The sequence below is a fragment of the Lineus longissimus genome, chromosome 2 (assembly GCF_910592395.1).
Source record: "Lineus longissimus chromosome 2, tnLinLong1.2, whole genome shotgun sequence".
NCBI lineage: Eukaryota > Metazoa > Nemertea > Pilidiophora > Heteronemertea > Lineidae > Lineus > Lineus longissimus.
This window is the reverse complement of record NC_088309.1, coordinates 28731590-28757781: the sequence shown is the minus strand read 5'-3', so window position 1 is coordinate 28757781 and position 26192 is coordinate 28731590. Positions and strand designations below refer to the sequence as shown.

The window sequence follows — 26192 nt, the reverse complement described above, 5'->3', positions numbered from 1 at the left end:
CCAGAGCAATCTCAGCTTCTTTCCAGAGTACGAGTGGTCATTGGAACCGGCTTCTCAAGACCACATACCGATGGTATCCATCAATATGTGTCTCCTTGACTGATGTAAACAGTACCGGTACCATTATATAGAGGATGTAGGGGCATGCAATGGGAGGATAGGTCATGCCCCAGACATCAACAATCGGTGATACTCAATATTGGTCACCATGGCATGCATGCATGCATATCTTAGAATAAATTAATGTTACATATACATGGCTGTATAGCAAAATAGTCAAAATTAGCAAAGATATGCACATGTCACTGTGCTACGAGTATTTGGTCAGCAGGCGTTCGTCTATTACGCGATCACGACCACTTCAAAACGTTGAGCAGATAAGCGAAAGTTTGATACCTAACTAATTTCTGAAAGATCAATATTTTGGTTTTGCTAATGTGCCTTCACTAATATGTTCTTTCGTTTTCATCTCAAGAAATATCAAACTGAAAGTGATCTTGATTTTATCGATAGATACCTATTACACCAATTAATATTCTTATGTAAGAGTGTTTTTTTTGCATGAAGACCAGGTGATTGGCTTCGTCCCTGTATTTTGGTATAAAGAATACGAACATTCTTTATGCCAAAATACAACTTTTTTATTGAAATTTTATTTCATATAACTCACGGATGATGCTCGGTTCATACTAAAACGACTGTTGAAAACATTTTTCACGATAAGACAGTGGCGCCTCTATCGGGAAAACTTGGCACGTAGATATTCAAAAATCATGATAGTACTAAATTGCTCGATAGGTGTAGACACCTGTTTTGTTGTGGTTTCCTTCCTGGAATGTGAACAACATTCAACAAACTCATGAACTTATCCTGTCATTTTGCCATCAAAATTAGTCGTTATTTAATCTGATCTCAATTAAACCTTGAGTATGAGTCTCAAATCTGTATTTACCAGCAGGAAAACAGGTACATATCTTATAGCAATGTTGTTATAAAGTGTTTACTGGTGGTGAAACAATGTATCTGCTTATTCTCCACACTTATAACACTGTCACTGCAATACTGATCTGAATGCTTCATACATGTAGGACCTACAGTACACTGAGCTGGCGTAGCACATGTTATGGTATTCTATAGTCTGGACTTCTTCAGATGCCTTACAACTTTGGGAATAAATCATGAAGTACAGCTTCGGTTTTTAATGTGTTATGTTAGATTTGTCACCTTCTGTTTCAGGGCCAGTCACAATCTCTACCAGAATGCACATCGCCAGACGTCGCCTCCCCAACCATATGTCATGAGTTCAAGACCACGCTCCAGGATCAGAAGTGGCCCATCACCTAGGGCGAGGTCCAGATCAAAAAGCCGCACAAGAAAGAGCCATCGGGAGACTGAACCAGCTCCAGGACCGTCACCCAGGGTACTGTCTGCAAGGGAGCCTCATCTTGGGCGACCAAAAAGTTGCTCATCACCACGTCCGAGGAACAACCTTGTAAGGACAAGATCAGTTGCTGAGGAGTTGAGTGTAATCTCGCTTGACTTTGCTTATCGGAGTAATAACAAGTTGCCATCACGGCCTCTGAGTGCTAAGGTACTCACAACTGATCAGAGATCGCGACCGCTACCAGATTTGATAGCTAATATTGAAGGACACCTGTTGGATGGGGCACTGACTCCAAGACCACCAGTCACTGATCGTCCACAGAGTGCAAGACCCCCCAGGATGGAGCGACCGCTTACCGCACGACCTCCAAGACCTGTGCGTCTCCCAAAGAAATTCCCATTCGGCAAACTTCCATTCGATATGAAACTGAAGGTTTTGTCCTTCCTCACTGATATTCAAAAAGGGAGGAGCATGTGCGTGTCTAAGGAGTGGATGGAGCTACTCACAACCCCATGTCTCTGGTCCATTGTTAACTTCACTGCCTTGCCATTGTGTTTTGAGAATCACTACTGCGTTCAACAATGCTATGAAAAGTACTGTTTGAGAGTGAAATCATACTTCAATTTCTTGAACGGCATCCGACCTCCAATTAAACGCTTTTGTTTTGAATATGATCTCGCAGACAACTGGTTGAATGCTCTTGAAGACTTCTTAGTCAACTCAAATACAAAACGGATGGAATTTGCTCACATCAACTGGAAGGAAACGCCCATCAGGCCTTTTTGGAACTACAATCTGTGCACACCAGAAACTTCAGGCGAGGCTTTCTCCCAACGCTCAAAGTTACGCCAAGGGATGTTTGTCCAGTTCTTTGATTTGTTCTCTCAGATCTCACCGGCGTTAAAGCAGCTTGTTCTCCCGTTCGATTGGTCAGAAGCTACCGTTCAAATGATGAAACGCTTCAAACATTTAGAAATTCTGGTCATTGAGAAATATTTTGTGTTCCAAAACATTCGACAGAGTGCCTTAGATGGTCTGATGAGGAATACACCAAAAGTAGAACGTTTGTTGGTAGAAATCTGGGCACCGGCCGGGAATAACTTGACACTGTATCACATGGGGTCAAAGTCCATAAAATACCTTGACATTTCGCAATGTCGCGGCTTCTATCTGAAATCAATCGAGATGCCAAGGCTGACCGTCTTCAAGACGACACGTCGGCCATGGAATGGTCCTGTGACTCCTGTAGACAGTGTGAACCTGCCTTGTATCTATAGTATTCTCTCAAAGGGAGCACCCAATCTTGCCCAGTTGAACAGCCTGCAGTTAGAGCCAAACTGGAGGGACTATCTCTACAAGGAGCTGGATGAACACCTCAAGGCCATTTGTTGTTGTCGCAAACACAAGTCTGGGTGGGCGATGTGAGGGATGTGCGATGCTGAAATAGATCCTCAAAGGCAACCACAATGGGTAGATATTGTATTTTTGGCGTCCAAGATTGGGTAGGCCCTGGTTGTCCTTTAAGGGGCCATTTTATCACTTCCAAGGGGTTTTTAACAACATTATTCGTGTATGTATATTCCCCTCCCCTGTAATGGCACCTTCAAGTAGGAAAATAGGCTAGGGTTCCTTTTTTTTTCCCATCGACAAGAGCCGAGTCTGAATACTGTGTGGTAGACTTTGAAACTGTTCTGATGATTCATGGGTGAAGTAGGAAAATAAGGGTTCCTTTTTCTCCCCAAGGAAAAGGGCTGGGTCTAAATAATGTGTGGTTGACCACGAAGCTGTTGTGATATTGGCTTAATGGGTTGACTCACATTTCATTCGGATTTATCTGAACAATACAAGAACCTCAGCCAAGATGCTTGCCTTTTATAACTGTTGCAATACTATATTTTAAGAAAACATTTTAACTAATTTATGACAGCCTGTTTATGTGAAAAATTATGTCAAAAACACCCCAAGATCTCACTTATTTTAGTTTTAGATCGATGCGTATGTAATGTCTCATTTTATTCTGTATTTATTTTGGAGGAAATATATATTGAGTCTTATAATAAAAGTAATGTATTTTGAAACATATTCTTGTTCCATCACTTATGGTGTATCTGTTACAATGTCTTACACCTCTAGAGCACATCTTGACCACCATCACATCTTGACCGCAGCTGATCCATATCACTGGTTATTCAAGATGCCTAGTTTAGGCCGGCAGTTGGTGGTATGGTTTATTTCCAGCCATACACCCAAAACCTGTCCAAGAAGGATACTGAATACTACATGTTCATGTGTAGTAGTCATGTGTGACAGATCATCCTTATTTCATACACACCAGCAGGGAGCTTTATAATTGCATATAATGAGGATTAGGTCGAGGTATATTATATAGTCATTGATCTATGAAATAAGGCTCACCCATTTGTGACCACAGGCTATTCACCAAATGAACCAGGTGAACTGAAATATTGACAGACAAAAGGGGTTGAACCAGAACATTTTCCAAGTGTCCAGCACCTGAGGGTACCTTTAATGGGAAACGAAAACATCACTGGTGAACTCCAATGGAACGACTGGCATAGAAGTGTCCAGTCTGTCACACTTCCTAGTAGTTGTAGCAGACAACACCTTTCATAGGCAGCAGAGATTGAACTGGCTGATGATTCTAGTAGGTGTGTGTCCAGAAACAAGTCACTTCACTCCAGCCATCTCTTCTTGGAGTTGAAGTGATCAGCAGGGCTGGAGTAGGCGTTTTGACACACAAGGTACAGAGATCACAAGGATCCTTTACCTTGATTTCAGGGAAGTCCTGCCTGTGCGATGGGGATGTAAGACTTGCTGGGGTTGGCAGTGGGTCACATTATTTCCAAGTGAGTTGACCTGCAGCATCTTGGTGCATGCCAGGGAGACGTCTTCACGCATATTAAGGACCGACTCCAAAGCAGCCCATTTTGTCATCCCGATCCTCTCTCTGCAAATGCCAAATTTTCCCAAATAAGGTACTTTGGCTTTTTGCTTGTTCAGACAGACTTGAACATACTCTCAGAATTATGTCTGGCTGATTATTTATCCATACCATAAGCCCTTCTAAAAGGGCCTATATAAGGGCCTTAGTTGCTTTCAATATACATGTAGTTCTTTCTTTTTGAAGGAAATATTCTCTTGTTCTTTGGTTCTTACAGCATCTCAATCTGTAACAACAACGAACCAATAATTGGCCAAATAAGTCAACAATGGCTTATGTGACGCAGCCTTTTATAAGAGATTAAGGTTGATCTGACAAAGGATTGACAGCTTACAGAGAAAGAGAAGTTACATTGTATTTTCATAGAATATTTATTTGAAAATTAGCATTTTGACAGCAAAACAAATGTTACAAGACAATTGCACCAATGAACTCTGGTTTTGCACGTTTGAAAGTTCAGGTGTCCCATTCAGATACCCACAGTCATGATAACCAATTCTCACTCCAACTTTTCCCCGTTTCCTTGAAAGTGAGCGAGGAAAGCACAATTAACAACGACTTTCAACATTCCACCCAAGCAATCAACATCAACCCATAAAATAAATAAAATATTGGCTGTTACAGACATTGCTCCATACATTGCATTCGAGCTTTCATGCTCAAATTCCTTTACTCTAGTATTTGAATGATTTCTTGCTCTGAAGCTTCTGATAATTGAGGTAACTTTAGATGCAATAAATCATTTCATTTCAGTCAAACAAAATCCACCTTTGTTTGTACTGGCATGGTAGTTCCACACCATATCACAGGATGGCAGCACCATCTAACATAGTCTATCAGAAAAGAAATGAATATTTGAAATTTTGAACAACCAAAGCGTGGCTTTAATGACACCAGCAAAGCAGGGGTTTCAAGGGATGGCACGTGACAGACATGTTTGACATTGCCCGATAAGAACAACATATCTTTCAGACACACCATGGACGACTTAACAGGCATAAAATATCGCCATATTTCTGATGACTTGCCCTGAACATTAAAACATTATATGTAGGCTGACATCAACATAAAAACAAGTCATAAAATATATGTTGACCTTTTTGTGGTTGTTCTGCTTGACAACGGCCAGGAAACTGTTTGATACCAACATTCTGCAGGAAGAGAACCAAAATACTCAACAAATATTGAGAACACCAGACAATATACCAAGGTATTCTGCATTCGGTACACCAAGAACATACGCCTAGACAATATACCAAGGTATTCTGCATTCAGTACACCAAGAACATACACCTACCACAATTGTAAAACACCTTGTTAGTTATTCAATACACGCTGATACCTCATCCCGTGTTGAGAGAACCATGCATCGTGTAGTAACACAAGCCTTATGTAGTCATATCAGACACTTAATGTCCCCTGCAGCAGTGTCCTCCCAACCAATCTACACAGCAGGTCATCACCTTGCCTGAGTATAATAGTAGTCCAGAATAGTTCAGTCAGCAATTTAAAGTCACTATCGCAGCAGAAACTTCAACTGATGTGCAACCTCCGAGTCAACATACGACATGAGACGCTGAAACGATTCTTGTCCATGCATTTGTTGGCACGTGTTCAGCTGTGAGGCAACGTAATCCTTCAACGAGACGCAGTGAACAGGGTCCTGGCGGGCTGCCTGCAGAAGAAGACAAGAGCAGCTCATTCAACAGTGACATGTTTCCTAAGTAACTGGGTATGTTATCATCTGAAATAGCCATGAAAACTAAGTTTTTGATCATTTAGGTTCATGGAAATGCCAGACTCTGCCAAGCAGCAACTCGGGTAGCTTTCTTAGGTACTAAACACGACAAGGACTTGACAGATGATCTGCGTCCATATCTTCTGGGTAAGGACTAAACTCGACATGGACTCGACAGATTATGTGCGTCCATATCTTCTGGGTAAGGGGAAAACAAAGTGTGAACACACACATACCAGATGTTTGCGCCTCTCGTGCTCCGAGTCCATCTCTGGTTCTTCATCATCATCTCTCATCACAAGACAACTGCAAGGAGATGACGAAAACATGAATTAGTAATGAGGCCACATGAACTAGGAGGCAATCCACAAACTAGCTGACAGGACGGCTGCAAAGAGAACTCATCAGAGAGAGGGAAGAGAGTATGACCTTGAGAAGGAATGCTATTGACGAGCTCATTTAATAAGTTCATTCCACTTAATAATCTTCCCACCACATGATATCCACTCATTAATGGCCCCACATTCCTCCGTCATAACAGCTCTAAGTGTCCACCCTAATTCATGTTGGGACAAATCAGTGGTTAGCACAGAGCATAATTTTTATGGATATATCGCATTTCAATTCAAACATTTGGAAGTGAAGAATACGGATGAAGAGTATTAATTTTTTCTTGATGTTTCATGCGAGTGATGTTAAGAGTATTCTTCAGAAGATTGTCAACACGGTCTTGAATCATGATCATAAATCTGTTTTAAAGAACTTTTCAAACATTTGAGGACAAACTGCAATGCAAGTTGTTAAAGGACTAGTGGTATGGAGGTGGAGAAGGGCTCACAGTAATGGCCAGTTGATCATCAAATACGGTTTGCCTGCCAAATGAAAACCAAGTCGAATGCTAAAATTGATGCTGATCACATCTTCAAAGGACCCCTGGGAAACCAGTCACCTCAGCTTGCCAATCTATTCCATGGAGTGAGAGTTGAGTCAGGGATGATCTTGCCGCCAACCATTTCTCATCTTTGCCTAATCCAGTCTCCGCTAAATTGCTGTAATGAGCAATGGTGGTACCATCAACACACATGACTAACTAACACCAATTGATGAACGAACATTTCGATTGCTTCACATAGACATTTATCAGTGTCTGCTCATTTCAGATTTCAAAATACGCCTGCCTAGAGCCCAGAAAGTGATGATTTTGGAGATCGAGTCATGTTGTCATAAGACATTCACACACACCAAGATTCAACTTCCCAGAGTCAATAGCGAGAAAACACGTGCCACCATTGTTGACAGTTAGCCCTGACAAGACGTAATCACACAAGCTCACCCACTCAATGTGTTGCACTGAGAAGAAGGGAATGACCAGAACAGGAGGGGTTTCACAACATGCTAACGTTGAATGTTGTTATTTGTGATTACGCGTCTAGACAGTTCACAACAGATCAGTAGATTGTCTCTTAAATGTCAAATGGACATCATCCTCGGATTGATTGTAATCATTGGTTTAATGATGTAGGTCAGTGCACACAGAGAGTCAACATGCCATCAACTACATCACCGAAGGATGCATGATCCCTCCATTTAATAATCATATCTATTTCGACTTCGATCAAGTTATCTTCGGTCGCCTAAAAACAAGTTATGGTCAATTTCGTTGGTTCACCATTGGTGAAAAGGAAATCGCCAACGGCAACCCAGGTCTCCTGCTCATGAGAACTGTTTAGGTTGTTTAGCTGGTTTGTTATGACATTCATACATTCCTTCAAGTTTGTTATCATCTAAATCATGTGCTTTGCAGGAAGAACTCTTGGTTAATGGTGTGTTTGCACACAGACTCTAGATCGGCAGTGGAATACCAGTGGAACGCCAGCATACCCAACACCTTGGTACCATTTCAAAATGTGACAGATTTACAGATGAGTCTCATTCTAATCTGAGTCATTTTTGCAATTGAATATGAACGGGTTAAGACACTCATAAGCAAATTTATAGGAGATCATGTTAAACCTGAAGGTTGGCTCAATAATAGCTCTACATAAGACTGCAGCAAGGAGTAGCTTTTTTAACTTACAATGTACATAATTTCAATCACTAAGTTGTTGATTTATGACAAAGCTTAACAACCATGGATACTAGGAAGAGAGACTGGAAGGAAGAGAAAGTGTGATCTGCTGGTTCATGGAGAACACAAGTAGATGTACCATTCTCTATTTTTGTGACTTTTCAACTTTCAGATAATATAACCCAGGATATGTGTAATGAGTGATGCGATGATATAGGACACCGGTTGGCCTAATTACATCAGTTGTCTCTGGAGTCAGACACAGCATGTTTGGAGAGGAGAACTAGAGAAAGATGGAGAAAACTGCACTGGAGTTCTTGGCTCTGAGCGTATTCTTGCTGTTTCTACGAGGCACCTTTGGTGAGTATGATTTGAGTTTATTCATCCAGTGAAAGTAAAACAGTGAAGGTCCTGTTACAAAGCTGTATAAAAGGGGTGAGACTGTTGGCCTACAGTATACTCATAATGGCTTACTTAATTAAAACTAATGACTTTACATTGTGCTTTGTATGATAAGGTTGATGTAACACTATAATAGAGGTTGAATGGGCCTATTGACAAAAAGCAGCCATGCGGACTGTTTCTTTAGTTGATGTCTACTCTGTTGTACAATGGGGGTGATTGGTTTGTAGAGGAGACAGCCTGTTGTGACATGTCCCACTTATCTTGCTCACTGTGGCTTTCCACAGCTAATTGAAGGAGAACAATACCTCGCAGTAGGACAGGGATTATCCACACTTCCAAATCCGCCCTCCCACAAAATGCTGTTGTTCACATCATTGAAAACAACCAAGGGAACATAACTTGAGTTAAAGATAAACCATCATTTCAAATTGATGTAAAGTTCGTAATTGGTGGTAACGCCAAGACCACCTGTCAAAACTTCCCACCAGAGGTAACAAGATCACTCAGTTCACGAGATTTCAAGGCCAACAGATCAAAGGCAAACATTTGGATAGAGCCTGGAGGTTATACCTGGACCAACAAGTTTTGATAATAGCCAAAATGATCAAAATTCTTTCTTTTTTATGAACTGAATCAAACTGTGCTTCAGTACAACTTTACTAGATGGCCCTATTTCAACCGAAGCAGGCCTGTGTAGGGCACAGAGAACACATAACAATCTGGGGTGGAATTGTAGATCTAGAACACAGCAGCGTAGACAGATTTCCTATGTTTCTCATTTGTTGACAGAAACAAGAAACTCCTGCACTAATTTCCTTGAATTTTATTTATTCTATTAAACTCAAACCAAACAAACGTACACAGCTCAGCTCACTCTGCTGCTGATATATGGCCATCATTTCCACATCAAGGTAACTAATGAGAGGCAAACACAGAAGCCTTGAGGTAGCTGAAGATCTTTTACAAATTTACAAGTTTTTAGACTTGATGAAGAAGACAGCGTACACTTAGAGTGTCATGGAAAAGCACAAATTTCAACTGACCTCTTTCCAATCAATAGTGCTCATTTCCTGTCAGACCTCATCAACATGGCTAAATATATGGGTGATTATAATGTGGATGACCAATTAGCATGAATAGGCATGGAAAAATGTGATCTAGAGTCACTTATTTTATAGCAGACCAGATTCCAAGGATCATAATATCATGCAAATTGCAAGCGACCTGATGAGAGTTGACATGCCATTTGTGTTTCTAATGGCACATACTGGTCTGGTTGGAATTGAGCTCACACCACCGCCAGCCTATAACAAAGTTTGAAACTTGGCTGATGGATCAGTGGTAACATCTGCTCCACATCTGAAACTGACTTTAGAAGATTTAATACTCCACCTCAGCCAGCTGCTTTTTTACAATTTTAAATAGAAAAGTGACTTCAACATCCTGATGTATGATCTGCGACATCCTGCATAACTCCTGATCCCGTGAAATGAGGTCATTCTCGAGGATATATGGGTTGGTGAGATAAGGAAATCAGAAGACTTCTTGCCACGGAAATGCGCAATGTTGAAATATGGAATTTGAAAGATCAGAATTTAGGTTTGCATAAAGGAACAACCCAACTATATTGTCAGTTGAAGTCATTTACGGGGGTTAGACGCCATGCCATATGAAGAGCATCCTTGTACGATGTGTCACAGCCAAGGGGGTGTTTTGGTTGGCATAGACCCGTGCAGGGTCATTTCGAAGATTTCAGACTCGTGATTGGAGCATTTCACAAAACTGATGCAAGTAAAAAACAGAGACAAAGATTGATGTTTGGCTGGACCGCTGCTGGGTAGTCGATGATTTGGGTCAGGAATTAATATTTATATTGTTTACTAATTATCATAGCAATTTAAAGATCATCCGGCTGTGTCACCAATCACCAGTTACTAAGATACCTAGAGCAGGGGGTGACACAGTCTGTAGGGAATGGTATTGATGCATCTATACATGTGCACTGCACATGCATCTGAATGGGATTAAAACACAAGAGACAGGCCAACAATAACAAACACAGGGCACACACACACGTTCTCATCAGGTTTTCAAGTGGAACAAGACATCACCAGGGAACTGGCCCAAGGAACACGCATGCAAAGTGTTTATTATCATTATGTATTATGACAAACAAGTTTCATTTCAGCGGCCAATCATGAGAGGACATGCCGTAATCATATCATTGACTGTGGCGAGCAGGTCATATCCTTCAAGGAGACACCTATTGCTCGCACGCTGCCAGATGAATGTCAGAATGAGGCTGGGTGCCGTAACGAGGTGGGATGTCAGCCAACACAGAACTGCACGAGCTTGAGACCCGTGGAGATATTCATGGAGGACTGTAGCTGTAAGTCAAGGTGTCGCGTGAAGAAGCTCCAAGGACATGAGAACTGTTACTACTTTGATGTCATCTATGAATGTGGTAAGTAGTCATCGAGAAAGTGGTAAGTGCAATAGGCCGAGGCGGGATGCCGACTGGGCATGACTTCTATAAGCCAGGAGCAGGCTTGTTTATATTATTAATGTATTTGTACTTATGTACTAATGTATTTGGTAATATCACCACTACTTGATGAGATACATGATAGAAGCATGAAACATACACCCAGGACTGGAGAGCTGAGCTTTGATTGCAGCTTGTTCCTGGTTGCACCAAGTAGCCAAAGTGTGCTTCACCTTGTGCACTTCAAATAAGTTTTACATGATTTTCCTTCCCAGTTGACGCATGCAACACTTGGCTCCTCCCAGTGATAATTGCCTCGAGTGTGGCAGCAGTGATTCTACTGGTCATCATCATCATCTGCATCATTAGAAGGTAAGACCACATTATATATCGGTACACCAATATCCTACCAGCAACACGATTAGGAAAAAGACAAACACCTGTCTTTTCCTTTGAACGAGACATTGAATCAAGATTCCGTGTGCATGGCAGACCAACAACCCTAGACAACTATGGAGCATGAGTGGCATGCGAGGAATCCTTGAGAGGATGAAGACAGATATATTTTTGACACAACTTCCTTTTCTTTTAGGCGGCAGAAACAACGTCGGAAGTCTACATTGATTGGTCCGGAGTATCTTCAGAGAGCCCACGAGATGCACCAGCTTCGTAACGAGAAACCAAGCAACCCAAACAGCAATCAAAAGACTAACGTGTCTGAGATGAACGCAGGAGATGTTGATGCTGCTGATCCAAGCAACACCCAAGATGGGCAGAACACGTGTCATCTGCGACCAGGTAGTGCCAGGAGCAGCGGAAAGCCGTGTAGTCTCACAGACTGTTGTAGTGTGAATGAAGCGTTGACCTCCTCAGGTCAAAGAGCTTCTCTTGATTCACGTAACAGCTCCAATCTTAACACCAGCGGCGAATACGTTATGGTGGAAAATAACTCTTTGAAAATTTACGTCACTAATGACGACGGGAAGTTGACAATCCCACGGACAAAACTGAACAAGAATCCAGGTACAGTGTTAGAAGGAGTTGATATACCAGCTCTCTATCACCACAATACAACACCTACGGAGGCAGACTGTGGCGATTACGATAACATGATGTTCGGCAATTGTGGCGATCAGGAAAGCAATCAGAGTGAGGCTCCGACATCTTGGCAGACGCATTTGAATAAAAGTGAACCCGAGGTTTTATGTGACGATGTGTACGACAATGTGCAATATGAGGAGAACCATGGTCACCTCGTTACTGGTTTAGGAAGAGAGGAGCTGATGTCACAGTTCCCAGTCGAACCAGACGATGGGATGGGCAATCGCCAACCTCAATGCCACAATCTCACCAATGCAGATTTCGGTCTTTTGTATGACAATGTTGAATTCAGTGAGGGATGTGGTAATATTGTAGACAATGGTTCTGAGGCTAGTAATCAGGGGGAGTGTAACCTTGATTATGATAACGTTGACTTCAATGAAGGTCACGGGGAAGTGGTGGAGGTTGTTGAGAAAGGCATTGTGCGTCTGCAGAGTCGAAGTCTGCCAGTCATCTATGAATATGATGAAGGAATCTCTATGGAGAATGATGAGTATGATTATGTGGATGAAGGTCAAGGACAAGATGAAGCAATGACCTTGAGAGAAGCAGATGCTGTTAACAATGGTGCTAATCAGGTCGTGAACAATGAAAACAATCATGGCATTCCTCTCCCTCAAGGTCAGAGAAAGGTCCTCCAAGGTCACGAGGAATCATCTGTCCAATCTCCTGCTCAAGGTTTATCAAATCTAGGTCAAGGTCATTCTGATTTTGAAAATATGGTTAACAAACTGATTCTCGATCAGGAAGCAGACGCCAGCAGAGAAAATAACAAACAGGACTTGTATGAATCTCTTCAGCACAGCAGCTTTCAGAAACCAGTTGACTACGGGATGAAACTGAACATGCTCCATCATCAGGCAGACGGTAGACCTAGGGTCAGAGGTCAAGGTCATATCAGTCCACCTGTCTCTGAGCAGACGCCATTGAGTGGTGTTATTGACAAAGATGTTTATCCTTCAAGCTGTGATTATTCTCAAAGCAGTATTCACGATGAGGGTGATTACTTGGAACCAATACCTTATCGAAGGCCGACAGATAATGACCTTAGTCAAGGTCAAGGAGCACAAGGCTACTTCCCTTCTGGCAATAGTAATGACAAAGATATATTCCAAAGTGATGAATACTACTGAACTACAATGTAAACAGGTATTTCATACAATCAGGGAACATAACAAACAACTGCCAGACCACGTCATAAATCGACGACAGATTGAAAGTGCCCGGCTAATCAGGGGACAATACCAAGTAATCCACCGAATCATTTCAGGTTGATTCAAGTGCCAGGCTAATCAGGGGACAATACCAAGTAATCCACCGAATCATTTCAGGTTGATTCAAGTGCCAGGCTAATCAGGGGACAATACCAAGTAATCCACCGAATCATTTCAGGTTGATTCAAGGTTGGACACACTCCATGCAGGGAAGAGTGAGATCAATGAGCCAATCACAATACAATGGGCATTCAATCACAAGCACCTTCCTACCCCCAGCTGACAATCACTCCATTGTTGGTAATCCCACAACATAGCCCAATACATCAGAGAGGTAATGGAGTAATGTCCTTGGCTTGAACAGTGAACTGACCTCACTTTGCCCTGCATGGACTCACATACTTGAAAACAAACTGTGGTGAGACTGGAGCCTTTTATGTTATGTAAAATTACCACCTTTTGAGAAAGGTTTTGTTTTTATCTTTGACTGAGCTGAAACTGATTGAAACAGTCTGCATGCTTTTATAGATAATAAACATGTACTCACTCAATCTGAATGCAGTTTCCTTCATCCTGCAATCGGCAGACGTCATGGAGAATTTCCACCAAGATGGCCATGATCGCACCAAACTTCTCCAGCACCACACTGAAAGAGATATTCAACCATCAGTCAGTCGTTCAGCTTGAGATGGGCGCTGGTGCCACACCGCTTGGCCTCTGTCACCAACAGCTTGCTTTGCAATGACACGTTTTATGGGAAGACATCCTTCTCGTAGGCCATCATTTCAAACACCAGAAGACCCAGAGACAAGTAGATTCTAAGCCAAACCAAGGGTTCCTCTTCTCAGTTGTCCACCACAACATGTTATAGGCTGTGTGACAGAACACTTACTTTAGATCTAATGTAATAATTGATGCAAGAGCGAGTCCTGTCAGCTTCCGTCGTTCAGGTTGGATGATGTTGTCGACTCTGTCTAACCATGTGTCGAATAATGACGACAGGGTCGTGTAAGACTAAAACAAAGAGGACTGGCACATTAGAAAGGCAGAGAGAATTACAGAAGTCATCACAAATCCTGAATGCCAAGCACAATCTTTCATTTCTGAAGGGCTGAGTTCTAAATGTAGATGGAGCGTATCAAATCATTCTTACTCATTAATATCGGCGTTGCTCCTCAATCCTATACTTACATCTACGTTATGGCTTTGACTAAACTGCTCGATGAACTGCCAGAAAAACTCGGCATTTTGTAATAGGATTCTTGCCGTGATTGATAAGTAGACGGCCATCAGAATGGGATACTCCTGGAAAGAGAGATTAGCAGCTCACATCAGGTAACACAGGGGATTGTTCATTCACCCTGGAGGCTGAGGACTGGTGTCCTCGGGTTTCTCCCAGGTGCCTACTACCTGAATGACATTTGGAAGTCCAGCACACACCACAGTGCCATCTAGAGGGCTGGATGAGAATCAACAGTACTTCTCATTTCTGTCAAAAGTCAACTTGTTCTCCCAGAGATTGACCTGTCCATGTCATGTGACCAGACCTTGTAGACACTGGGCAGCACAGAGATGGTATACTCGAAGTGTTCCATAGAGAAAAAATGGGCTGAGAGATGTGTCGTACAAAAGATTGACAGACATTCTCTGGAATAAACCCACCTCCTTCTCCAATATGTTTTGTAGCACCGATGGAAGCAAAGACTGGAATATTTGGGCGCCCTCTACTGGGAACAAACGGAACACAAGCTCGACGATCTGTAAGAAATCAGAACAATCTCTCAGCTTTATCACAACTGTTGGAGTTGGCATTATACTGAAGTGTCATCACAGTCCCAACTCTTACAATAAAGAATAGACACGACCTGGTCAAGAAGGTCATGACATGACATCCATTTCAGGTGACATCCAGGCCAAGCTAGAGTACCGTTTCCTGACTCACCTTCATCACCATGACGAGGCCCTCGGGGCGGATATCCGTGGTGAGGCTCCTCAATGACTCCAACAATGACGCCGAATATGCACCGAGGAATTCCTTCGGGCTGAGGTAGAGATAACTTTCAATGATCTTGAGACACGTACGCAAATTTTCAGTGCCTAGTTCTGGAATTGAAAATAATAAGCTGCGATTAGTTTTGATTATGATATATACTTGTCAAGTTCTCCTCGAATCAGGCTTGTTTACCTTTAGATTCCTATGGTTCCGGAGAGACAGATATCTAGAGTCACCTGGTTTAGCTGTTTAGAGTAACGCATCAGAAACTCCTGAGTGCTGCTTATGATTCATCATTTTGACTATGCTGAAGAAAACACATCACTTACCCAGCAACTCAGGCATGTTTTTGTAAAGCTCTAGTAAACCTGGTGTAATCATGGGAGAATGATGTAATGTTGTCCTCCACAGATCTAAGCCGTCTTCTAAGAGATAAACGTGTGGCTCCTGGGTGACGTCTGTGCTAAGCTGTATCACAGGTAAAAGGAAGTCATGCGCATTCACACTCAGCGTGCCGAGGCCCTGGAAGTGATGGAGAGTGATGAAGGATTGATGCGGCCACTTGGAGATCTCAAGGTCATCCCTGTGGACAACCATATCCCTTACTGATGGTAAGGCAATAGGAACACTCAGAGGTACTGGTGCAGAGACAGCAGGTAACTACAAATGAGAGTTCCATTCTCGATGATCAAGTGAAGAACTACGATGATATCTATGACAGGACTTGCCAGCTTACCTCTACAAGATGAATGAGTGTGCTGAGAATAGCACAGCGTAACATGTTGTGTTCCTCAGACGCCCTCCATAACAGAGGTAGATATTGCAGCAACGACCCAGCAAATGGCTTTATCTCCCTCTCGGCTCTCTCAATTAGGAATGACATCACATGAAGAACTTGCATCTAATGATAAAACATGTCGATATTAGTACAGATGAAAGATTAATAGGGAATATCTGTTGGAGACATTAAGGTTCAACCCAATATCAAAAAGTTTACCCATGTTCTCAGTGAATGATGACTTTGAAAAAATTCCAAATATACGCGTTGCACCAGGATACCAAGAAGTTCCCATGTCCTGAAAGTCCTCATTTCACATGAAAACAAAGCTTTGATCCTCTTGTCATGGATGCTCACTGTAGGAGGTGAGATACAAGCAATGAACCTCACCTTTGATTCGCACTCCACCACTTCTTTGAGTAATTGGAACAGGAGACCAAAACTGGTGTCTAAATACTGGAAGAGAACAGGAAGAGAAAGATCATAGATGTCCAATGGTCACAAATAAAACCTGCTCCGCTACGAAAGTGTCGAAAAATTTCAATGCTTATTGTGTAAGAACTAATGTAGATCAAACCAACAGGAAACTAGAAGAACTCAACTCAGCTGCATGTGGTAGAAATTTGGGAGTTAGTCAAGAGAAACAATACTTTGAATATCAAATATGAGAATGAATACTTACTGGCATGAACACTTCTACTTTGAATTCAAAGTCATCGACAGGTGAAGAGGAATTAAGGGAAATAGTTTGGTAAAGCTTTCAAAACAGCTACACGATGATAACAACATCACTTAGTTGACATCATCTTCACCACAATCAAGTCAGATTCTCTTTGTCTCAATCTCACTAAAGACCTGCGAGTACGGTGTTAAGTCATGATGCAGATGAGGTGATTACAGAGGAACCATTCTATGATGGAAGATTGGTCAAAGATCGTCACAAAAAGGATATATGATTTCAATGTGTTGGCAGCCTCTATCCTGACCACTAAATCTTCTTCTGCCTTCAGTAACGGCAGAAGATTCTCATAGAGCAGAGGTCTTAATGACGGTGATAACTTGACACTGACCCACTGGCCGATGAGCCACACCACTCGTCTCTTCACCAGCTTCACCCTGAAAGGTACAAATGCACACTAATAGAGGGCGCAGATATGTTTTAATTCATCAATGGTACATCAATAACATATAAGCATGATCAATCAGTGTTAGACATGCTGGGTACCGACTGCAAAAAATCATGTGATTTGCAAAATGAAGAAACATCATCAGCCCAAAACTTTTTTTGGCTTTGAAATTGTTCAGAAATTATGAATAAGTTCAACAATTTTGGCAGAAAACTTAATCATGCATTTGGCCCCTGATTTTCAACTTCGCGACCATTCAACCTCGGTCCCATGAATATTCCTGTAACCGGGGTTCCACTCTACTTACATCCGCCCCGTGCTCTGTAGGTCTGGAATCAATGAGCTCTTGAACCACTGGTCAAAGTCAACCTCATCATACAGCTCGTACGATGCCAATCCAACTGCGTTGTAAACAGCATCCTTCTTCAGCAACGCATTCAGATCGTTAGGGTCAATGGGTGCTTGAGATTCCTTCACGAGTTGCATCACAACAGGAGTCAGCATCTCTTTGAACTCCTTAAACATGGTCAGGAAGAGCACTTCTGTGCAGGGCTGAAAAGGAAATATTGACATACAAGCCACATGAGCCAAACCTATCATAGAAACAGACCACCAGCCCAGGACACTGTGGTCACCACACATCACTTGTAGGGGGACTATAAGCAGGAACTAGGGAGTCAAATGGTGGTCTTTTTGTGACTAGAATGCACAGTTGATTCTATAGATTTAAAACCACCTTATTTACGAGATGTTATTCATCTCCACTGATTGAGAAGCTCAATAGGAAACGTGACATGATGGCCATGATAATCTCACCCGTAAGCTGAGAAGCTCAATAGGAAACGTGACATGATGGCCATGACAATCTCACCCGTAAGCTGAGAAGCTCAATAGGAAACGTGACATGATGGCCATGACAATCTCACCCGTAAGCTGAGAAGCTCAATAGGAAACGTGACATGATGGCCATGACAATCTCACCCGTAAGCTGAGAAGCTCAATAGGAAACGTGACATGATGGCCATGACAATCTCACCCGTAAGCTGAGAAGCTCAATAGGAAACGTGACATGATGGCCATGATAATCTCACCCGTAAGCTATACTTCCACGAGTCTCCACTCTCATCTGAGACAAACTCCTCCGGGCTCTCCTCCCACTGTGTGAGGTCATCAACTGTGTAGAGGAAGTACTTGCCGATCAATACCCGCACCATCTCGGCCAGCGTGCCAGCGGAGAAGACATCCATCTTTACCTTATAGGCTTCTATTGTATCACGGTTCTTGGTTTCTAGAAAATCAGTCGAAATCAAAATAAAGACCTAACCCATATATCAACTTGACTCATGTGTAAGACTGTGTATGCTCCATTTCTAGATCTGAATCTAAAATGAATTTGAGCTATTGGCACTTGCTTGGAGTCGAGTGGGCAACTCCTCCTCCAGCCAACTGCAGTGATGATGATCTGTTGACTTACCTTCTATAGTCTTTGCAGGTCGGTAGTGATCAGAACGCAGTATATCCTTAATTAGCACTAATGAGTTGACGCTGAAGCGTTCAAAAAGACAACCTGCAAGAATACAATCAATAAACAAAGTGACAGGAATATGGTATATTCAAGTTCTTCATCAATGGCAATATAGATGTATGGATGGATCTTGGTAGACTCTTGCACAGACAAAGAACTAGATTGATTGATGGTGTCATTCCACACCTGCCAACACAGGCGGCCATTACTGAAATCCTAATCCAAGATGTGTGGAGTAATCACAGAAGCAATATCAAAGATAAGGCTTCTGAGTCAAGGGAGATGAACATACCTTCGCCAGCTGGCGTAAAGTTGTAGCGGATGAGAAGCTCGAGAGAGGGCCGGATGAAGGGAATGAAAGACAAAGGTTGGTTCATTTGGGCATCGAGCAACTGCAACGGAACACATCAACGAATCAAACTTTGTGAAAAACAGAAATATAGAATCAATGATTGGATGAAATCAAGTTGTTAATGACTGTGAATGTATAAATATAGGATATGTGTTCGCCAACATGCACACCGTAAACTAAGTCATCTCAGCATGGAACATGACTACTATTAGTATAATGGTGATTAAGAATTGCTTACCACTTTGGACAACAATATAAGATATTTTTCCCGGCTCTCCAGCAGTCCATCATTGATTGCTGTCATTGAATTTTCTAGAAAAGAGGTTCAAACAATTCAGGTTCTTCCTACAGTTAAGGTTTGCAGGACAAAGAGTCCTTGTGTCTTTGCTCTCAGAAACAAACACCTTGCAGTCTTACTCATCTGTCGCTTGCAACTGAATCCTCCGGCTGAGTCATTCGATCTATAAACCCCATTTGCTCCAAACTGTTCTGTGATTTCTAGATGTTAAGCTCTTGTAGAGATGTTATGAAAACAGACATAAAACCTTACTCGCTTCAAGGAACAGAGACATCTTCTCCAGCACCAGGGTTAGAAGTGTGATCGTCTCTTCAACCTCTCGCGGTTCACGGAAACCATACACATACAACTTCCTCAGAACTGAAAAGAAGCCATTCAAATCATTTGAGTAGGAGATGTTACATTGTTTCATTGTCAAAAGATAATCAAATGCACAACTTGAATAACGACACATTCATCTTACCTTTTAAACTGATCGTAGCAAACTCGATACATTTCATCATGGCGGCCATGTTGTCTTTGCTTCCGGTCTGAACCAGTTGAAAGAAGTGAGTCAAGTGCGTGTTCCACAGATTGAGCACAAAGCCGAAGATGTTAGACGTCAACTGGAAGACAACAACAACATTTCAAAGCTGAAATCTTTGTTCAGGATGGAAGATGAAGTTGTGTTTATTAGGAAACTATCTCCAGTCCACTATGACCGCTTACTGGCTTAAACATCTCAAGATGAGAACAATCAAACCTATCATACATCCTAGCACTTTGAACACTATGGAAACATGATACCAACCTCCTCAAATAGTTTGCGGTCAGATGATAGGCGTTTTGAAGCGAGCATCTTAATGACGTGATGGAGTGTGAGGAGAGCACGGAGACAAATGAGATTATTCTCCTGTTTGACGGCCTCCAGGAGTGTCGGGATCAGCTCAGGCCAGTTCCGGGGACAATCGACGCGGGCAACCTTGGCTATGAGCACCGCAAGCTGTGTTGCGATCTGAAAAGTGAATGATGAGATGGTCAACCCCTGAAATAACATTCTTTAAATGATTCAATTACATCAACCAACACACGTATTTCACAGTTGACTTTTGACCTTGACACCTGGCTTTTTAAAAAGGCATGTTGATTTCACTGGGAGGTTCCACTGTATAACTTCTAAATATGATGACAGAGGTTTACCTGGGGTACAGGTTCAAGGAAGTTCCCAATCATTTTCTGTCGGAGGGCGGTCTTTTCTTCCTCCTGAATGGCACTGGAATGAAGATGGATTAATAAGTTGGAGATTTGGACTAAACTCATCACCATCATAATATTTGACTTTGTCCATTGAGTCCATTTGGGATTTTTGTCATATTTCGAGGACTCTTAGCACACACCAGCATACACATTAAGGCCCTACACTGAGTGCAGATTATAGGAAAAGGAAGTCATTTTACAATGAAAAAAGGCAAAAATAGAACAAAGACTGGTACAAATTATTCTTTGTAAGCAATCGTACTTGTTCAAACTTGCCTTACAATAACAATCTATTTAAAAAGCTTGCCAATCGAGTTGTTGGGATTTATTGGGATACTTATGAATAGCCAAGGACTCTCACAGCATAATATCATCTTACTTTGGTGCTGTTTTTCTCCAGTATCTGTCAATTCCATTCTTGAAATAGACAACGGCTAACCATCTAATGTTGGTGTCGATAGAATGGTCCAAATAGACAGACTGCAATTAAAGCACCATTGTTTAAATCCAAAGAGGTTACTCAGCCTGGAATCCCATCATTGTTTAGTCTCCACACGCTTAGAATTTTTTGAAGTGCATGCACTCAGGCGAAACCCATAAAGTTCAAGTTGAAATGATGAGTTGTTGACAAGAGTACAAGAGAAGAGACTCGGGTAACATGGTTCCCTTTTGCAGCCTTCACTTACCTGTAAAATGCTGTAAAACCCAGGTTCTGTCTCCCACGACTTGAGTTGTTGTTCAGCTGGTTTTAAGATGTTTGTGTCTTGACTACAAGCACACTTGAGAGCTTCCAAAACGTGAGGTCCTGCACTCTGAGGATCCATTGTTGTAAGTTATTATACAATGCCAATATGAGTAGAGTCTGAAAATTAAGTTGATTTGATATGAATGAAAATCTCTAATCGAATTCGCCAGCAGCCACAAATACATAATGTAGACAGAGACATGGATGTCCTTTTGTTTCCAACGTTGTGGCATTCACTGATTACGTTAAGTAAGTAGAATTTCAAAAATAGCCAAATGTGAACAAACTACTTTTTTTTAATGAGAGAGCCAGAGAGATCATGAATTTTGACAATTTTATCCTTTTGACCAGAACTCACAAAAATGTTGCATATTTTAGTATATATAAATCAATTCTAAATAACATGTAGGGCCTACCAAGTCCAAGAAAATGTCTAGACCAGGTGAATCCCAACGTTCAATATGATACTGATGATTGCAAACACCATTGCTGCACAGGTTGGTTAGGTTTCAGCCTTCGGTTGTACCCACAAAATGTACAGCACGTACATTTTGTACACAAGTATGTACAGCATGTACATTTGTACACAAAAATATACAGAGAATATGAGGGCTCACCAGCGACCATTTGAGAAGCAAGATAATCCTTTTAAAAAGAAGGACACGCATAATCACCTCCAAAAGTTTAAAGAGTAATGTTTATACTACTGAATTCCGTTTCATATATCCTTCTAAAATCTTCGACAAGGCTTATTATCTACTTTTTTTCAAAAAAATATCGATAAAATCTCTCAGCAGGGCAGCGCCATCTTGAATGGAAAAGAGAAATTTCGAGGAATATTGATTCCTTTTAAAGTCTCTTCATTCTATCTGTCGTTAAATGTAATGTTTTCAGATGTATAATTTCAATTGATTAAGCTTAGTACATATCAGACATCTTTAGAACATAAAATGAAGAAGAAAAAGTGAGTTTTGTGTTGAGGTGGAATATTTTTAGTTTTACGATCACTCCACAGATGGCAGTGTGTCATCTGAAAACTCAAAATGGAAGGAAACAAACCACATGGTCCAAACATTCTAATTACTGGTATGATTCATGACCAGTTGCTATCAGTTCAAGTGGTAACATTCATGTAATTGTATAGAAGGCTACCTAGTCCTTGTGTCCTCCTGTCTCATACTGGTAGGGCTAGGCTATAATCCTATATGGTATTGGTAGGCTACCACCGGTGGCAGGGTGGGGACTGGGTGGCAGCGGGGCGGGATGCCCCGGCCGAACTGACCGGTTAGTGGTTGGCCAACCGAAGTAGAGCTGCTACCGTCAATTTTAAGGCTTGTGTAAATCAAGTATTCTGGTAAATGACTACTTCGGCTGCACTCCGTGGCTCTGTCAGTAATCTTTAATGTTGAGTCTTCTTTTCATTCTAGGTACACCAGGTACTGGTAAGACCACTTTGGCAAAAGAACTTGCCCAGCAGAGTGGCCTCAATCTGTGCAATATCGGGGACCTGGCGAAAGAGAACAACTTGTTTGAGGGCTACGATGATGAGTTACAGTGTCCTATACTTGATGAAGACAGGGTGATTACCTCAGGCTCTTGTTTTCAGTCAGCACTTACTTACAGTATCTCGGGAGAAAAAGACAAATTTTTGGTCCAGCTGTCTCTAGAAATAGATGCGGATTTATTTCCAAAGCTTTAAAAACCAAATGACCTTCAATCTGATAACTTGTTATTGTTGGGTAAACCAGGAAAGTCTTACTTCATTTCAATGTGTAATGCCTGCTCAATCCTAATACCTTAAGAGTGTCTACATCCTTTCTCCTGATCTTGTGAAAGTCTCATTTTGTTACAGGTCATCGATGAGCTTGAAGACCAGATGTCTGGAGGTGGCAATATTGTAGACTACCACGGCTGCGAGTTCTTCCCAGAAAGGTGGTTTGATATTGTATTTGTGCTTCGAACAGAGAACAAGTTACTTTATGAAAGATTAGAAAAAAGGTATGTTCTGTAGTAGTTCGGTGACTCTTGGAACACATGATTTCCAGCTGATCTACAGTTTCATTTTTGCCATAGAGATGAAACTGGGTCAACGATTCACATTCCAACGAGAGCCCACTTCAGGATTAGTCTGCCAGCTTCTTGGAATTGTGCACTGTTGATGGCGTGTCATCTTTCCTGACGCAAGACAGCCATTATGGGATGGATCTATAGGTCAGGTGTTGGCGGACAGACTATCTTATCTGTTGTACAACACCTGGTCTCTTCATCACTTTAGTTTTGTTCCACGTTGATAGACCTCAAGCTGATGTCCATGAAGGGTTAATCTTGCCTTTTGTCTTTCAGGGGTTACTCCCAGAAGAAACTCGAAAATAACGTGGAGTGTGAAATATTTCAGACGCTATTAGAGGAAGCTAGAGACTCTTATAAAACGGAGATAGTTCATGAACTGCCTAGTAATACACCTACAGACATGGAAGACAATTTAGAGAAAATTTTACAATGGATATCAACGTGGAAAAGTACCCACTAGGACAAGGTGGAGAACTCAAGATTAGGCGCGTCTTATGGAATGATACATTTTGGAGGGGAAATGTTTTAACTGACGGCAAGTCAGGGTCCATGAAACATGTGTTTGGTCCGGATTGGGGCTGTTTGGGCCGGATTGGGGCTGTTAAGAGATTTGGGCTATCGAGGATGTCCAGTAGTGTAAAAGTGCCAAAATTATTTGGCCACAAAACAATTTTTTGATAGAAATTGACTTCGAGAAGAACTCCCACAATCTTTACTTATAAGTTTGAAAGTACCCATTTACCCAACTGTTGGGTAAGGGAGAATGGGGAATTGACTGCTACAATCAGGTTGCAAGGAGATGGTCAATTATCATTATGATTCATCTGTATTATTTTTTTACTCATCCGACGAGGTCTCGACTTCTTTTGTTGTTTTCTGCTGATCACTGGCACCAATCAAATGTTGCCTGTTAGTCTTATACTGGTAAGTGGTGTCTGGTGTAACTTTTAACAGATGAGGAAATGAGCGAAGACATACATGTATGTCATGTCATGTGAAGTGTACAAAATAAAGGTACATCTCATTGTTTTGTTTTATTTCTTGGTTATCTTATCATTTTTTCGCTCTGGACCAAAAGATTAGTCAGAGGCTGGTTGTCTCCAAGTTGAATGAGCTGGTTTCTGTCCCCTCCCATTGTGGATGTCCCTGGACTTGTGCGAGCGACTTCAGTGATGGGTCATTCACAATCTTGAATAGACATCGCAATTGCAGCTTGTACATCTTGCTTGCTGTGGTCATGGCCCCACTCAATCTTTCAGTGAGAGTCTCTGGTCTCGTTCGTAACCACTATAAAGACCACATTGAGATGTTCAAACCCCCCATGGGTACTTGACATTGGTTGAAGGCAACATCCAGGGAGACGTACACCCACCTAGTCACTGAGACGTGGTTGCGACCACAGACGGAGAGATCTACCGACTCAATCATACAGCAGTCATGAATCCTTCAATCTAGAGAACTGAGACGTGGTTGCGACCGCAGTCGGAGAGATCTACCGACTCAATCATACAGCAGTCATGAATCCTTCAATCTAGAGAACTCAGTGATACTATAAAGGATCACTCGTCTTTCCAAACCTTCGACAGCTTGTGGTTTTGAGCCTGTCTTATTTTCAGTTCCGAGTCCGTTCCATGATCAATATCAGACTGGAAGCTGACAAACATATGGACACCTAAGTCTCCTTTCCCTAAAAGGTGTAATCTGCATGAAATCTGTTTGGTTTCAGACAAATATTACATTGCCCTTCCATAGACATCAGTTGAGGTGTTATACCTTATCTGAAAAATAACCATCCAAAGGCAGACTTTAACAAAAACATCTTTTATTCCAGGATGTACATACATATAGTTACATAATGCATTTTCATATATAATCTATACACTGAGGTGGAATGATAAACAAACATAACATGATTTCCATGGTCACTGACTGGGAGAATTATAAACAGAATGCCAAGTCATGCCACATTGGAATACAGTTATATAACTATAGACCTATCTCAACTTACATTTCATAGGACATTTCACTTTTTCCCACATCTTATTTACAAATACATGCGATTTATTCCGTGTTTAGAGCAAATCAGATAATTTGATAAATACTCCACCAAGACATTATTAGACTGGACAGCCAGGTGTCAAAATTCACAAAAGCTGGGGCTTTTCAAGCTGAGGGTATTTCAGGACGAGTCATGGTCATCTTGATGCCAACACAAGAGCAGTGACAACCTTTGTAATGGTTGAGAACAGTGCATCTGTTGCCAGGCAGCAACACTTCAGAACGTCCCTTTCCCGGTACAAAGCACCCCAATCCCCCCACAGAACACAGTTCCCCTGGTACAAAGCACCCCAAACCCCCCCACAGAACACAGTTCCCCTGGTACAAAGCACCTCAAACCCCCCACAGAACACAGTTCCCCCGGTACAAAGCACCCCAATCCCCCCACAGAACACTAAGTTCCCCCAGTACATATCACCCCAATCCCGCCCCAGAACACTGAGTTCCCCTGGTACAAAGCACCCCAATCCCCCCACAGAACACTAAGTTCCCCCGGTACATATCACCCCAGTACCCCTACAGAACACTGAGTTCCCCCGGTACATATCACCCCAATCCCCCCACAGAACACTGAGTTCCCCCAGTACATATCACCCCAATACCCCTACAGAACACTGAGTTCCCCCTGTACATATCACCCCAATACCCCTACA

General features: G+C 41.9%; 4 protein-coding genes across 9 annotated transcripts; 3 read left to right on the top strand and 1 right to left on the bottom strand.

Annotated features, from left to right (window-relative positions):
- The first annotated feature begins 821 nt into the window (after positions 1–821).
- LOC135483934 (uncharacterized) lies at positions 822–3462 on the top strand. The gene is made up of 2 exons (XM_064765007.1): positions 822–966; positions 1237–3462. The coding sequence occupies exon 2, from the start codon at positions 1298–1300 to the stop codon at positions 2807–2809; it is 1512 nt and encodes a 503-aa protein (XP_064621077.1). The 5' UTR covers positions 822–966; positions 1237–1297; the 3' UTR covers positions 2810–3462.
- Positions 3463–4698: 1236 nt separating this feature from the next.
- LOC135483407 (importin-11-like) lies at positions 4699–22218 on the bottom strand. 3 transcript variants are annotated; one of them, XR_010446312.1, is made up of 25 exons: positions 22086–22218; positions 21353–21528; positions 21046–21146; positions 20610–20682; positions 20221–20424; positions 19894–20035; positions 19683–19790; positions 19371–19444; positions 19073–19172; positions 18730–18822; positions 18347–18543; positions 17563–17807; positions 17081–17244; positions 16811–16851; positions 16519–16584; positions 16087–16251; positions 15680–15872; positions 15300–15460; positions 15020–15115; positions 14549–14662; positions 14250–14371; positions 13905–14003; positions 6321–6390; positions 5640–6021; positions 4699–5589 (listed from the first exon to the last, which is right to left on the bottom strand). XR_010446312.1 is itself a non-coding variant. In XM_064764285.1 (24 exons), exons 2-24 carry the CDS (start codon positions 21488–21490, stop codon positions 5863–5865), a joined length of 2925 nt encoding a protein of 974 aa, XP_064620355.1. In that variant the 5' UTR covers positions 21491–21528; positions 22086–22218; the 3' UTR covers positions 4699–5862. The 3 variants fall into 3 exon arrangements, 2 of the variants coding, with proteins under 2 accessions (XP_064620355.1, XP_064620356.1); XM_064764285.1 differs by having other exon boundaries at positions 4699–6021; XM_064764286.1 differs by having other exon boundaries at positions 4699–6021; positions 22029–22209.
- On the top strand, positions 7555–13892 carry LOC135483409 (uncharacterized). 4 transcript variants are annotated; one of them, XM_064764288.1, is made up of 5 exons: positions 7555–7606; positions 7889–8512; positions 10746–11021; positions 11318–11414; positions 11635–13892. In XM_064764288.1, the coding sequence occupies exons 2-5, from the start codon at positions 8446–8448 to the stop codon at positions 13274–13276; spliced, it is 2082 nt and encodes a 693-aa protein (XP_064620358.1). In that variant the 5' UTR covers positions 7555–7606; positions 7889–8445; the 3' UTR covers positions 13277–13892. The 4 variants fall into 4 exon arrangements, with proteins under 4 accessions (XP_064620358.1, XP_064620360.1, XP_064620359.1 ...); XM_064764290.1 differs by lacking the exon at positions 7555–7606 and adding an exon at positions 7614–7814 and having other exon boundaries at positions 8325–8512; XM_064764289.1 differs by lacking the exon at positions 7555–7606 and having other exon boundaries at positions 7614–8103; positions 8325–8512.
- Positions 22219–22436: 218 nt separating the features above from the next.
- LOC135483933 (adenylate kinase isoenzyme 6-like) lies at positions 22437–24518 on the top strand. The gene is made up of 4 exons (XM_064765006.1): positions 22437–22497; positions 22839–22990; positions 23264–23409; positions 23755–24518. The coding sequence occupies exons 1-4, from the start codon at positions 22455–22457 to the stop codon at positions 23939–23941; spliced, it is 528 nt and encodes a 175-aa protein (XP_064621076.1). The 5' UTR covers positions 22437–22454; the 3' UTR covers positions 23942–24518.
- Positions 24519–26192: the final 1674 nt, after the last annotated feature.